The sequence below is a fragment of the Atheta coriaria genome, unplaced genomic scaffold (genome assembly GCF_025399875.1).
Source record: "Atheta coriaria isolate IRGN ID8LTWV9N9 unplaced genomic scaffold, Caltech_Dcor_3.1 hic_scaffold_4_pilon, whole genome shotgun sequence".
Classification (NCBI taxonomy): domain Eukaryota; kingdom Metazoa; phylum Arthropoda; class Insecta; order Coleoptera; family Staphylinidae; genus Dalotia; species Dalotia coriaria.
Genome location: NW_027045446.1, coordinates 3,471,569 through 3,486,127, shown reverse-complemented (window position 1 = coordinate 3,486,127; position 14,559 = coordinate 3,471,569). Strand labels below are relative to the sequence as shown.

Sequence of the window (14,559 nt, the reverse complement as noted above, 5' to 3'; positions counted from 1 at the left end):
AGAAATCACGTCAAATCACTTTTTTAGTTTAATTTTTTTACCCGTTGAGTGAATTTGTGATATTTTAAAGAGTTATGAAAACATGCGGTATGTGAAAACGAGAGAACAAGAAGACAAATACGTATTTTTAGCGCGGTGGCGCGCACGTTAAAGCAACCCGACAGGCGTTATGATTTATGAGTGACGGTCCCCGGGAACGCCGTCAGTTCGCGCACATCTCAATGAGTAATGTAATTTCATAATTGTCACTTCAATGTCGTTACCGTGATCAAATTACGGTTCGCGCGCGATGGACGACGGCGGCGGCGATATCGGACGCCGAGAATGAAAACGCGCGATTGTCAAACGTATACGTAAATTGTGATTGATGGCGGCTATTTCCGCTGACGTGCGCGCATCTCCTCACACACAGAAGCATAGAGATAGTTTGCACCGATTCTAGCGCCCCAGCGTGCGTGCGATGCATATTCTATCGCCGCGGCTCGACGGTCATAAACACGTTTTTATATGCAACGCGACGCCAATATAGCCGGAGGTGCAAACGGCTCTCTAGACGCGTAAATCAACGCGATGTGGACATTGCACACGCGGGGTTAATATCCTGACTGATTTATATGTAGACACGAAGCGCCGCGCCGCCGCGCCTGTTACATCTACTCCTGCGGAGGCGACAAGCCGACGATTCGAAACAGAAGCGCATATTTTCCGCGAGCAGACGCCGCATGAACCGCCCATAACCGCCGGAGCCGCCCCATGACCGTAATGTAATGCCGAAACAACGCATAAAAGTCAAACAGAAAACGAAAATTAATCTTTGAACGCATTACGCCAGCCACCGCCGCCTATTAATATACGTAATTCATGAATTTATTGCCCTAATTTACGAGTTGCAAAGATGGCGGCGTTGGCAAATTCGCCCGGCGCCTCCACACAATACACAATTTCATTTTTCACCACAAATTATAACGAATTGCAAATCTTCTACGATGAAATTTGCTGTGTACATGTTGTCGTCGACATTTTCGTAATTGCTGTGTATATTAATTATCCACGATGTTTGAGTTAATTAATCTGTGACACGAGAAACGGCGCGGTAATGATTTGTGCATTGCGGTGAGACGTGGTTGCACGAAACGCGATGGTGCTGTCATCTAATTTATGGCAGGTCGGTTGATAATTATAACGCTTCAGTTGTGCCATTGTCTGCATAACCACCGCCGCCGCCACCCGACCTTTCTCGCTTCCAACTACGTGCCGCTTCCGCCGCGCGCTGCGGCTTCCGGAAATCGTTTATCCAGACGTGCACCGAGAGCACGAGTCATTGTCGTGTGTCCGACGTCAGGTGCAATTTGCTGACACATTGAATCCACTTGCAATTCGCAAGTTGTCGCCTCATCCGCCCCCACAGCCACTCTGCAGTTGTCGTCGTTATCTCTCGGGACAATGTCGAACAATTTAACCATTTTGTATTTATGATAAAATTTATTTCTGTGAAAAAAAATGAGATTAAAATTATTCTAATCAATCTGGAAAGTTTTTACAAGTCACGATCCTTGACAGGTCATGATCAGGATGACGCGATGATCCCATTTAAGAGATTCCGCCGCTTTCACGCCCGCGCTATTGATTTCAAATTAGCATCGAAGGTAATAAATCCTGCCGCCGTCAAGGATGCGCGCCGCTCGAGCGACAGATCCTTGCGGCTTCCGGCGCCCACGCACTCTGTGTGCCACGCATACCGACACATCTTCGCCTTGCAAGTGAAACCGGCTCGTCGTAACTTAACTAGTTTAATCCCGCCCGGGGTGGCGGCTTACGACCGACGACCGCGTGATGGATGACGGAGTGACACTGATCCCTCACACGTGACTGCTCGCTTTCCACTCAGATCTACGTTATGGAAACTGTCACTTATATCATTTGCTAATGGCCTCGGCGCAGGCCGGGGAGAGCGGCACCCAGCACGTCTACGCCGCCTTAATGCCACTCTCATTGCCGCCCAAGAAATGAAACGATAAAACACTCGGCTTCCAAGGAAGACACTCCGGGTCTATATTTCACACCCCAAACGACACTTCAAACAAACACAAACGTAAACAGTTTTCCAAACAAGCAGCGAATTGTTTTTATAACTAATTGAATTCAAAATAGTTATGCAATTCAGGTAAAAGATGAAAAAAAAAGAGTAAACACATGCAAATTTACAATTATATCGTATTTTCTAAATAAATTATTCCGTAACGTGAATTGATGTAGTGAGCGGTGTATGGTGAGTTAATTAATAACTGCTATGAAAACACAGAAATAACAAATGTTGCAAGCGCTGAGCGTTGAAGCCGCAGTTGGAAATATAAATTAGCCGCTCGTTATTACCGACGGAGCGCACGCTGTGTTATTGCGCATTGTGTGGAATAATCGAAACAAAGTGTTGAAATATTTCATGTACGTTATGTTTAATTAGCATAAATATTTACCGAATTCGAATCATATCGAATCGGCGTAATAAATTGAATTCCGCGCCGACTGGCTTCATCCGCGACGCCATTAACATTAAAGCGCTCGTCCCGTTGCTTTGCGTGTTGGAATTATGTAAATAATATGATAATTAAACAGCGCTGGCCGGCGTATACATGCGCACACATAAATTACGCAGCGCCAGCGCAGCTTGTGCAGGATATTAGAAAAATTTTATGAGAAATTAACTTCGCCACTATATTTTGAATTTTAAATTTTACGAGTTTAAACTCCTCGATTTGTTTGCGTGCATAAAATACAATAACAAAGCATATAATTAAATCTATTCGTAAATAATGGATGCGGCGCTCTTCGGATTATAAAATGTGTTAATTAATACAATTTGTAGGCTCGCCATAGACTATTTGTTCTTTTAATTATTATGCCGCTGATCATAATATTAAATATTCATTTCTTGTGGATTTGCCTAGCTTTTACTCGCCCTCAGTAGATGTCATCATCATAAAATAAAACGTTGTTTTACAGCGTGGCGGTAAAGGTAAAGCTCAATAACAAACAAAATTAATTAACAAATAAAGCGATTTTATGTTTTACGCGCGGTTTTAACGCGCGGCGTGTTCTCGACCCGACAGGTAGAGCACAAATACATGTCGCTCGGCAATAAAACTAGTGGTACGGCTTTCTGGGGTCGGTTATGCCTTCGCGCTTTTCTTTATTCTCTCTTAAACGGCTCGTATATTAAGCGCTTCGGCCATTCCAGGCGCGCTTAATGCGCCAGGACGAGGTGCGCAGCGAGGGGAAGTCGTTTTGTCGGTCCCATTAATGTAATTCATTGTCTTTTCGGCGAAGGGCGAAATTGTGCGCGACCTGTTTGTAATAAATGCTTGAGTTGGATCGTAAATATCTTAATATTACACGTAAAACTAAGCGTAAACATTGTGAGTGCATTTGGCGGATTCTGCAACCACAATGTGTCATCGGCAAGTAGTGACATCTATGGTATAATTTTGCTGTCACCACGATGGTTTTCAAACACACTGTAAAATGGAGTTTCAGGCACGGCTGTTTCATTTGAGAAATGAAGGTGTTAAAAGTTATGAGGTTCATCTCTCTCGGCAGCCGTCGGGATATTGCCTGTCGTTTGTCTTCCGCAGTCGCAATATCGTGAACGTCGCGCGGCCCTCGTCGCGGCTACTGATTGTGTGGCGGGAGCGAAATCCGTAACCAGGACGATTTGTCATCTCGAAGCGGCGGCGAGCGCTCACCGCAAGGGCACGGACCGCATGAACTACGAGGCACTTTGCGTCGACCTGCAGGTTCGCAGGCCAACTTTCCACGCCCGCATTCAACGCCTGTATCGTTTGTCTCGTGGCGCGCAATAACTGCCTCGGCGACACATCATCTCGAGCCGGTTTATCGCGACAAGAGCGCCGGATGTGTATCAAAAAAGCTCGTGCTTTATAGGTGCGACGAATAATCGGGAATCCTGCAGGCGGTTATTGCAGTCGTTTGGCTTATCAAGCGCACGGAAACGATGCGCTCGCCCGGGCGTTTTTGAACATTTCGAAATTAGAATCGGTTGTTTAAGCACGCCCGAAATTATGAGCGTGTTGGGGCGGGCGCGAGCGCTTTTTTAATATTATCACGCCGGTGCCCCGAGAGTAAACCTATTACACTTAAATTTTAAAACAGTCACATTTTCTCGCCCCTTATCGCCGCCATTACATCGCGCAATGGCGTCGCAAATACGCCGGTGCGCGACTGCATTCCAGCTTCCTCCATTCACGCAAAACTGATGACACGAAACTCTCTTATCTTTACATAAATTAGATTTGCGCTACGCAGTCGCCACCTAAAAAAATCATGTTGTGGGTAAAAAGGGTCTTGCCTTCCTTCGTTCACTGTCTCACACCTTGGTGTTGTGCTTTTTCAACATTTTAACCACCGCGAGCATTATACCCAAAAAGCCGTTTTGCCACTTCAACGACTTAAAATTATTTCAACTCGCCGTCTCGAGACCCTGGGAGGATGATAAGTAGGTAAATGTTTTCTTTTCAAAGTCGGCAAACGAGCGGCCTTAGTCATCGCGAGTTCCGGCCACCGACCACCCAGTACAAAGCACATACATATACACACAAAAAAAATGTTTTGTCATTCAATGACGGGGCGCAATTTTGACTCTCGGCATATGCTTATCGAAGCATTAAGTTCTAAACAGTTCTGAACCCCACAGGGCCGAAGCAGTTACGCCTGAGATGTTATTTTTTGTTTGTGCGGATCTGCTGGCTGAAGATAGTGATAATTTGTTGACGAAATTTCTTATGCGGAACGTGGCCGCCAGTGAGGGCGCGAGATTTTCCCGGGGCCGCCATTAAAGATCGCGGCTTGCTTACATAGCTATCTAAACTGCAGCTATTCGAAAGAAAAGACAACGCGGCACAAAACTGAGTGTCGTAACTGAAACGCGCGCGCAGCGAGAGCTCAATAACCTCCGATGTTTTCTCATGTTCTTTATTACACAGTTAACGTTATTTATGACTTCCTTTTGTTATCTAAACGGGCATGTGATGAATTAATTCGCCTCATGCGCTGCGCCGGCGAGCGCTCGCGCGATATGCGATCGAAATTATATACCTTTTGATATTAATTCCACATCTACATGATGGTGCTGTCGTTGCGTGCGTGCATGTGTAATAAAACGTGCGCGGCGTTCACAATGCGAGATGATTACTCGAATATGGTTTATTCATTAAGTGTATCAACAAATTACTCTCTCATTGCATATGTATTTCTCATTTTGAACAAATTACACCGGATAGCACAGAAGTATGTTTGTTTCTTTTATAAATCACTAGATGGCGTTAGTTTTGACTATTAGAATGAAGGGAGTGTGGTTCTACAACCTGCTAATCCTTCCTATTGGCCCAAAACAGCGTTAATCTATCTCTAACGACATGACAATATGATCACACCGGCATTGTGTTGTTGGTTAACTTGTAATAGTGGTTTTTGGCGAGGGTTCGTATTCGTCCATTCGTCAAGGTGTCGCACAGGGCGTTCGCATATCGCCGGGTCGTTTGTTACCGGGCACAATTAAAATTAATTCAGCGATTTAACAAACGGGCGACGCGACGACCCGACTCTTCTCCTGCTGATGCTCCGGCACGTCACGAATGATTTACCTGTGCCCTGCGCTCGAGCCGGAGCACCGCCGGCCGTATTAATGAGCTGGCAATGGGCCGTCACGGACTAATTAAAGCCGCGGTAATTGAGTGGCCGATGTCAGCGCGCGCGTTAACCCTCTCCCTAAACCTCCATGATTAGTAGCGGCTGCGCGCCGCGCCGGCTGCTACTATTACACACGCACACATTTACCGGTCTCGCTCTATCTCGCGTCGAAAGCTCGAAAGCTCGCCGGCTCGTCGCGGCGATGCATTATACCGCCCCGGAGCCCCGGAGTTAACTGCCGCCCGACAAACACACACCCGACTCCTCTGTCTTGTCTTACACGGTAATTACGACAATCAATTAACCGACACCAGCGCGAAGGGCGCTGCGCCAGAGAGAAACGAAAACCTAATCGAATTGAATTATTTATTATCTGTTAATTACGCCTTTTTTAACTAATTGAGAGATAATGCTTTTAATTAATGATTTCTTTATGCCTTTTTGAAATATTCCAACAAACGGTTTATTAAATTCGAGCTTGCGATTTGCATGCACCAAACAATAATAGCCTGCAGCCAATCAATTATGTAATAATATACAATTATCCGTGTGTTGTGATGCGCTAGCGAAAACATTTATGCACATTTATGCGCCAACATGCCCTCCAGACTTTGTAGGGTAATTGTTGTTGACGTCTGGCTCGTCGATACAATCCTCGGCGTGCAAACGAGCTTTGTCGTTGGGCGAGTTGCACTCAACAAGCGCTCGCTGATGTTTGCAGTCGACTTGCCTACTAACATCAACGTAACCATGAAGGGGTGCGATAAGAAATACGAGCTTTATAGCTTTACCTCGAAGTGAGTGCGCACGAACGGAGGTGTTCCGAGAAGCGCGTAAAAAATACTTTTCGCATTCACTGCCTGACAGCTCGCTAACCCGAAGTAACGTAAGAAACACAAGAAATAGGTTTTATCTGCAAGAGGAGCTCTTCGATTTCAATTCATGCAAATTGTGAGCCCATTATTATAGCACAATTTTACTCGAAAGTCGGGTAACTTAATAGCAACGTGAATATTTTCACAAGGGGGAAATCCGCTGGGACATCAAGCGTTGAATCTTGATCGAACCAAAAAAAGTGTTTGTTATGTTTGATTGGTGAAGACGTTACTCAATTGTCATTGCACTTGTGGTACCTTCCCTATAACCCACCCTTGATGTTATAAAAACTGTAGCAGTGGCAATTTGAAAGTTATTGCCTTGAGGCGGTGTGCGTGTGGGTGTAGATTGAAAGACATTTAACACCTCAAAAGTGCTGCCTGCTGCTCGGCTTACATTCGATACCTACTTGCCGCTAAGGTGTAAGGTGGTGCGAAATGGAATTCGAAATTTTTTCGAAGAGCTTGTGTACGCTTGGCCTCTGGAGTGATGTAAAAATACACTTCGTGCGCAGCTTATAGCTGTATAAACGCAGGGGTGCGAACGCACCACGTCGTTTTCTTTTTATTGCATTACCGCGATGAAAATACACCAAAGGTGACAAGTGCCGCAATGAAGTTACGCGTTATGGAATTTTAGCCATTTTTACTCGCGGCGAGTTTTTACCCCGCCTAGTGTGGATTAAAATTTCGCCACGGTGACAGTGTAATTTAAATAAATCAACCTTTATTCCACCTGACGAATTCTACCCGCAAGGTTTCTCTTGCCACGTGGAGTCAAAAAACAAAATAAATTCTTGGTCATTCTATTTCAAAGTAAGCACACTTGCAGGCCATCCTAGTAGGCTGAGGTCGGTAAAAGATTTATTTCTTTTTGCCAGTTTCTCTTTGGACGGCTTTTCCTGTTTTGTTGTTTCACTTGTTCGGCAAGTGTGAGATTTGAAGTGTCCAATTCCGACAATCGGCGTAAAGTCCTAAGTCTAAAGAATCGATCAACGGATAATCCTGCGGGAGCGCTCCCCATCTTAGACCCAGCTATGTTTACAAGCGACCCGCCATGAAACGACAGCTGGGATTCGACTTTCCAATCGCCTCGGCTTCGTTTTACAGCGCGCACGGTCAGTTGACGTTTTTATTCGTGATTGGATCCGTCCGGAGCGCGACCATCCATCCATCCTGACTAGATGTCGCAATGGCCATCATCTTTTCCAACCGCGCGGCGTTTGCGCATGTGGCACAAGTATGATAGATGGTATTTATTTTTAATTTGCGCGACGACCACTTTCAAGATGATGAATTGAGGCATACATCTTGCGCGCCACGCTATTAATACATTTTAACCGTCAATCAACCCCCTCTTGGAAAAAGTCGTTTAATTGAAATTCGGTGCCGAGCCATTAGCCGACGTCAGGACAGGACACTTCCTTGCGTTGGTATTATTAATAAAAACTGTTGACAGCCAATCTCGAATTATTAAAAAGGCACAAACGAGGAGCTTAATTGAAAAAGCGCGCATTAAAATTATTTTCCCATAAGCGAAATCGGATTAGATCGTTGCCTTTAACATTGGCGGCAGTGAGGGTGGCAAAAAGCATTTTTCCGGGCTTTGTGCATGCGCGCTCCTGTCGTTGACGCCGACGGAGAGTTTGTCCTTTGATCACCGCGCTTTAATACACCAAACAATAAATTGAAAAATTTTCACTTTAAAAACGCTGACTTCAAATAGCAAAATACGGGTGACAGCTTGGATCAATAATTTTAAAAAGCACTTTCAATAATTACGCTTTAAATTTTTAATACGTTGTATGTATGAGTGTGTGTTGTCACTGTCATCCATTAAACTCGGCGCGTATGTAAGCACTCATGTCACCAGAAAATCTTATAACAAACTGTCACGCATGCATTGTGATGGACGACAAGAGGGTGAATAAAATATGAACGACGTCACACTTTTATATAAGGATTAAAGTGGAGGAGCCGGGCGACGCTGGAGGGCTGCTAATGCGTGTAAATAAATCATTGTGGAGTCGAGATGCAATTTAACTTCGTAGTCTTTTCTACTTCCGTCGCGTGGGTGGTGGTTTTTGCTCGTGTTACTTTTGGGGAATTAACGGGCGAATAACAAAAAATGCAACCAAAAGCGAAATATTATACGTTTCGCTCATAAAGCCGGCTCGTTAATTCAAAGGTGTGCGAACAGGGCGCGCGTGTTTTTCCTTGATGTTCGCGCTGAATTAAAATGACATGTGTCAGGCGCCGAGGCTGTTTCTGCGTAACATGGCAGCCGGAAAATATGGAGTCAAAGTAAAATGCGAGCGAAAAAGTTCAAAGCACGTAAACGTCTACGTGTCTACATCAGTTGCAGGCGCAAATCCACACGACGCACGTGTATGTGTCGGTGTATTTGTGCATAGACGTCAAAACTTGCTTATTTGCCACCTTTCGGTAGACGCTTATAAACTCGGTGAGTGTGGGTGTGTGCCGGGAACGTTTTGCATGTCATGTAAAATTGAACCAATCAACGTTTATTTTTATTAATCGCACGACGGCACGACAAAACAAACTTATTTCGGAAACATCACGCGCTTTCAAATTTCACATTTCTGTATGCAGGTGACGGTTTACTTATTAGGTGTCACAAATCTTACAATGCACAATAAAAATAATACCTACCTAACAATTTTAACTTGTACAATATCAATTATTTCATCAATCACAGAATTAAATGACCAGTTTCTTAAAAAATCTGATTCTTTGTTAAAGGAGTAGTTTTGCTTTTGATTTTCTAAGGTGATACACATTAAAGCTTAAACAATAAATCAGTTTTCGGTAACATGAGTTTCAAGTACCTAACAAGAAGCTTTGCTATGTTTACATCATAAACTCGCAAACTTCCCAACTCGCAAACAAATTCCTTATTGTCCAGCAAGGCGGCAGCTATCGTTTATCAAGCGCCGTAAGGTTGCCAGAATCTTGCAACCTAAGACAGGTTAACGCAGAGAATTCAGATTGCAGCTGCACTCTTCGAGAAGCGAGTGTCTCTCCCTCTGGCGAAGATAAATAACCCCTTGGTAATTGCGTGCGGAGCGATACTATATTTCATGCGCCCATAACTTGCGAAGGTAATTACGATGAGTGTGTCGTTTATCATCGATGCGAGGAGTCGTGGAACGCGAGAAGCGATACTGTTTTGTGAGACAAGCGTCACGATTGTAATAATCGAGGTTGAATTGATACTGCAAGCAATAATAATAGTAATGGTTTATTAAATTTTGACTTTGATAGAAAACGTTTAATTTATTTTACGGAAGTTGTTATAAAAAGGTTTTTTGAAGGAGTTTTGGTTTTAAATCGAATCGGACACGTGCAAAGCCTGGATGGCGAGCCAGACAATCATAAAAAGCTTGTTATAAAGTGCGCACAAAGACGTTTCACCATTCCCTGGCGACTGTGGCGTAATTCTGGATTTTTTAGAAGGTCTCCTCAGGTCGGTTACTTTTTTCGTATTAACCGTAGTCCGGGGATATAATGGCAGTAGATCTACGCCGTCCAGGTCGGACGCTACTACCCCTCGACGCGCTCGTATGTTCAGGGATGCTATATATTGCCGACGGGATTCGGAGTTATATAGGTGTTGACGACCCGGCGCGCCCGTAATTCCGCGCACTTTGTCGACGCTAGTTTATATCCTTGGTCTATTGTCGTGCGGTGGCCGGGTAAACGCTCCCAGAGGTCCGCAATTAATCCACTCGCAATCCTGCCGCAGTTAACAGGATGCCGGAATTGTCGGCGCGGCGCGCAACCTCGGTTAGTGGTCAAACTCGTAGATTTTGGAGGTCGGAGATTCGCCGCCGTTCCATCCTCAAACCGCAACAATTTCAAATCCCTTTAGCGTTACAACGCCATTACTTAATTAGATTTTGATTTTCTCATCACTGTCATATTTTTTTAACAGGTTCATTTCGGCAATAACAACAATAACAATCATGCAATTTATTTATTTATGAAATTCGGAAAATTGAATGCACAAAAACATATTTTATTTACAGTTAAATTAGAGTTGTGTTGTTTTGAGTAGTAATAAATAAATGTTTTTCGAGTGAATATAATGTTTCCGATTTGGGCGAAACGGTTGGCAATCGATGATTTTCAATAACTTTCGTTAGGATCGTAAATTTTCCCCGGCCGACGTGTTTTGCGCCGCGCTGATAGATAAATATTGAGTTAATCGAAAAACGTCAATCACAATACCACACTAAAATGCAGTTTTATTTGATAATAAAATATTGTGCAATACATAAAAAGCGATCATCCCGTCCGCTCCTGTCGGCACGCCGTTGCCGATGATGCATAGGTCGATTTCGAAAGCTAATCATTTATTTACGTGTCCCGGCAATAATTTATGTGTTTCATAAAAATGCACACAATTCACCAGCGAAGCAGCAAAACGGCCGACACTCCGACGTGTCTGCAAACAAAATGAAAAATGTCGCGCCAAACGCGTTATGTTATGAAATGCTCGTAAAGCAATATTTGCGAGCGCCTTCGTCGTCTTTACAACACAGCGAAGCATTTTTATTTTATTCGAAACGTATATAACTTTATTATTTTCCTATTATAGCCTTTGCCTTAAGAAGATAATAGTTTCCTGAGTGATAAAATTAATTTTAGCAAAATAAGTTGAATAAAATGTTTTTTTATAATAAAATTTTATTCTTGCAGGATGCTATGTTCTACGTCATGTAGAAAAATAGTTGACACGAGAAATTCGTTTTTCCCGTGCTGGAAAAATTCATATAAAAAGCCGGCATTTCATCCAGAACAAACATCGAATGAAGAAGCACGAACGCCGAGGGGATATAAATGAGTCCACGCCGACAAGCCGCCATTAGGGCCGCATTAAACTTGTCACTAAAAATTTACAAATCATTATTCATTCGGATCCCATTTAACCGCCGCCGATTTCGAAGTGCTTTACACTCGTTTCCTCCGGAGGCAATTTCATCGCGCCGCATCTCGTGACAGAAAAGCGGGGATTTCTCGGCTTGGCGCGTTGAAAACGAAAATTGTTTGACGCCGACGACAATAAATAATATTGTATTACTGGCTCAAATTTTCATATCCGATTAATTGCTGACTTCAAAGTAAACTTGCGTAACTCAATCTATGCTCAATTCGAACGTGTGCTCGCACAAATCGAAGCGCAGCAAATTTATCTAGGTTTTTGTCAGTCTAGTTTATTGCGTGGCTTAGTTTAGTGCGCAGAACGTGAGCGAACGCAATTTCGATGGTGAACAGTAAAACCGTCAAGTTTAGTGATGAAAAATCACCGCCGCCGCAGCCGTTTCAGGAGCCGGAAGGCATGACGGACATCGATCTGAGACGTCTTTCAGAAATGAGTGCTTTTTCAGGTAACTGCTTTAAACGGCTTGTATGTTTATTAGTTACTAATCTAATTTGTATAAATCACGACACGTTAGATTCAAGCTTCAAGAAATTCGACACGAAAATCGCGCGTAAAGCACTATGCAAAACGTTATTCATTGCATCGTGTGTGGGTTGTGGCGTGTTGTTGATCTTTCTGCTCACGTCCAGCCGCGGCGCATCGTTCAAGAAGCTCTTTCACATCGAACGCCATCCACAGGCCGATGTTGATGAATTAGTCTCCTATTACATCGAGAAACTCAACCGGTGTAAAATTGATAAAACGCTCGAAGCGTGCTGTTCGCTCTTCACGAGCGGCGGCGGCGCGGCGCAATTCGCGCTGCAAGATTGCACGGTCGATAAAATCGTCGAAGCTATCGAACGGCACGAATTGAAATCGCCGTTAGACTTCGACGACGGCGATGCATCAGCGTCAGCGAATTATGCTCGGCCGGTGAATGCCGCGTCGGATTACGACGAAGTGGATCCGTACGACGATTACATAGAGCCGGAATTCATTCAACGATTCCTGCAGGACTCGCTCGATATAATTAAACGCGAGCACTTTAACGACTTGAAGAAGAACCATCCGCAGGCGTTTAATGACCCGTTTAACACTGTCGTTGAAATCAGCACTTTGCTTCATCCCTCCGACGCTGAGCATAGAAAAAACGATGTAACATCTTTGAGGAAATCAAAACGGCAGACTCCACCACATCATGGTAATCGACATCCACATGTTCCTCAAGGGCAGCCAGTGCGAGGCGATCAACCTATTGATCAACGACCAAATCCAAACCCAAATATGAACTTTGATGGACGTCCACCAAGACCACCACATATGAGACCACAACAACCCATGCCGTCATCTCAACAACCACAACCAATATCACCACCAGAACAACCGCAGCCCATGATACCACCTCAAGAACCACAGCCCATGCCATCTCCAGACCAACCGCAACCCATGCCGCCCTCTCAACAACCACAACCTATGCCATCCCCAGAAGAACCCCAACCCATGTGGCCACCACCAGAAGAACCACCCATGTTGCGAAATTCGCCACCATCATATTTAAATCTAAATTACAATCAACATATGCAACAGAACCCACATTCAAGACAAGGTCCCGAATTTCAACCATCATTTCAACATCTCCATCATCAAAATCGTGCACATAACATCATAATGCATGAGAACCATGGCTCCCAGAAAGTTTCTCAAGTATTAAATATTCATCCAATTTATGACAATTTTGTTGGGGCAGCTTCACCTGATATTCCAAATCTTGTACCAGTAATTGAAAAGGATCCTGCTAATCAAGGCATAATTAAAAACATTGTAACAGTTTTCAATGAAAACAATCTAAAAGAAAGGTTTAATCCGAAGGTACGCTTGAACGGGGACAATAAATTAGGTCAATTCACTTCCGCCAGTGAGAACATCCAAAGTTCTCAACAGACTTCCCTCAATCCCACTTTCACACAAGCCCAAAACCCCTGCATCAGCACCTACACTCCGCAAGTCGGATCGCCACTATCGCTTGTCCAACAACAAGTTCCCCTTTCTTACGACCCGTCGCCGAAGTTCGCGCAACTGGTGCCGATTTCGATACAACGAAATCAGCCACAACCGTATGTCATCAATCCGCAAATTACTTACTTATCCAATTACCAAGTGCCTATGCAGCAGTCTATTGTTCCCAATCTCGCCGCTCAAGTCCAGCCGATGAACAATGCCGGACCCTATTACATCTGCAATCCCATGACAACATCAACAAACAATATAGCTGGTCTGAGCGGAGTGGAAGTGCGATCCGACGATGTTCATTTATTAGCAACAAATGCTAGAGAAAGGTATGTAATCTAAATGTGCATGTAACACGGCAATGTTTGGAATTGATTGATTGAATAATTATTACAGCAATAGGGCTCTAACTAGACAGTCGGACCAGTGTGGAATTGGACAAGAAATTTGCGCTGACAACTCAAAATGTATTAGTAGTAAACGTGTCTGTGATGACACTATCGATTGTGACGATGGCAGTGATGAAGCTTACTGCTCATGCAAATTCCGGGTTGGGGCAAATCGAAATTGCGATGCGTACTTGGACTGTCCCAATGGGGAAGACGAAATTGGATGTTACGGTATAGGCTACCTCCTAATTTAATATTTATTTAATTAATATAAACTTAAACGTACAGGGTGTAGTTCATCGACATTTAATTGCGATGATTGGTCCTACTCTCGTTCAGCAACTTGTATTCCACTGAAACAACGTTGTGATGGTATTGCCCAATGTCCCACTGGAAAAGATGAAGAAGAATGTTCGGTTCTATTAGATTCTGTAGAAATGACATCTGATATTTTCAAGGTATCTAACATCGTGGGTTTCTTACATCGTAATTACCGTGGTACTTGGTATCCGGTATGCAGCAACGGCGAGATGTGGGCAAAGGAAGCATGCACCAACCAAATGGGCTCAACTCGCTTGTATGTTGAAAAAGATTGTGTTGCACTACATTATAGGGTGAATTACACAGTATGTAATGTTTG

The 14,559-nt window shown here is 43.9% G+C and overlaps 1 protein-coding gene across 3 annotated transcripts in view; it reads left to right on the top strand.

The window, feature by feature from the left end:
• Positions 1-14,559, top strand: part of ndl (serine protease nudel) — a 125,672-nt gene that overhangs the window by 105,666 nt on the left and 5,447 nt on the right. For all 3 annotated transcript variants that reach the window (XM_065300363.1, XM_065300362.1, XM_065300364.1), the window contains 4 exons: positions 11,301-11,989; positions 12,059-13,859; positions 13,927-14,150; positions 14,208-14,496. In XM_065300363.1, coding sequence (XP_065156435.1) covers positions 11,866-11,989; positions 12,059-13,859; positions 13,927-14,150; positions 14,208-14,496 — 2,438 coding nt within the window. In that variant the 5' untranslated portion in view covers positions 11,301-11,865. The remainder of the gene's footprint in view (positions 1-11,300; positions 11,990-12,058; positions 13,860-13,926; positions 14,151-14,207; positions 14,497-14,559) is intronic.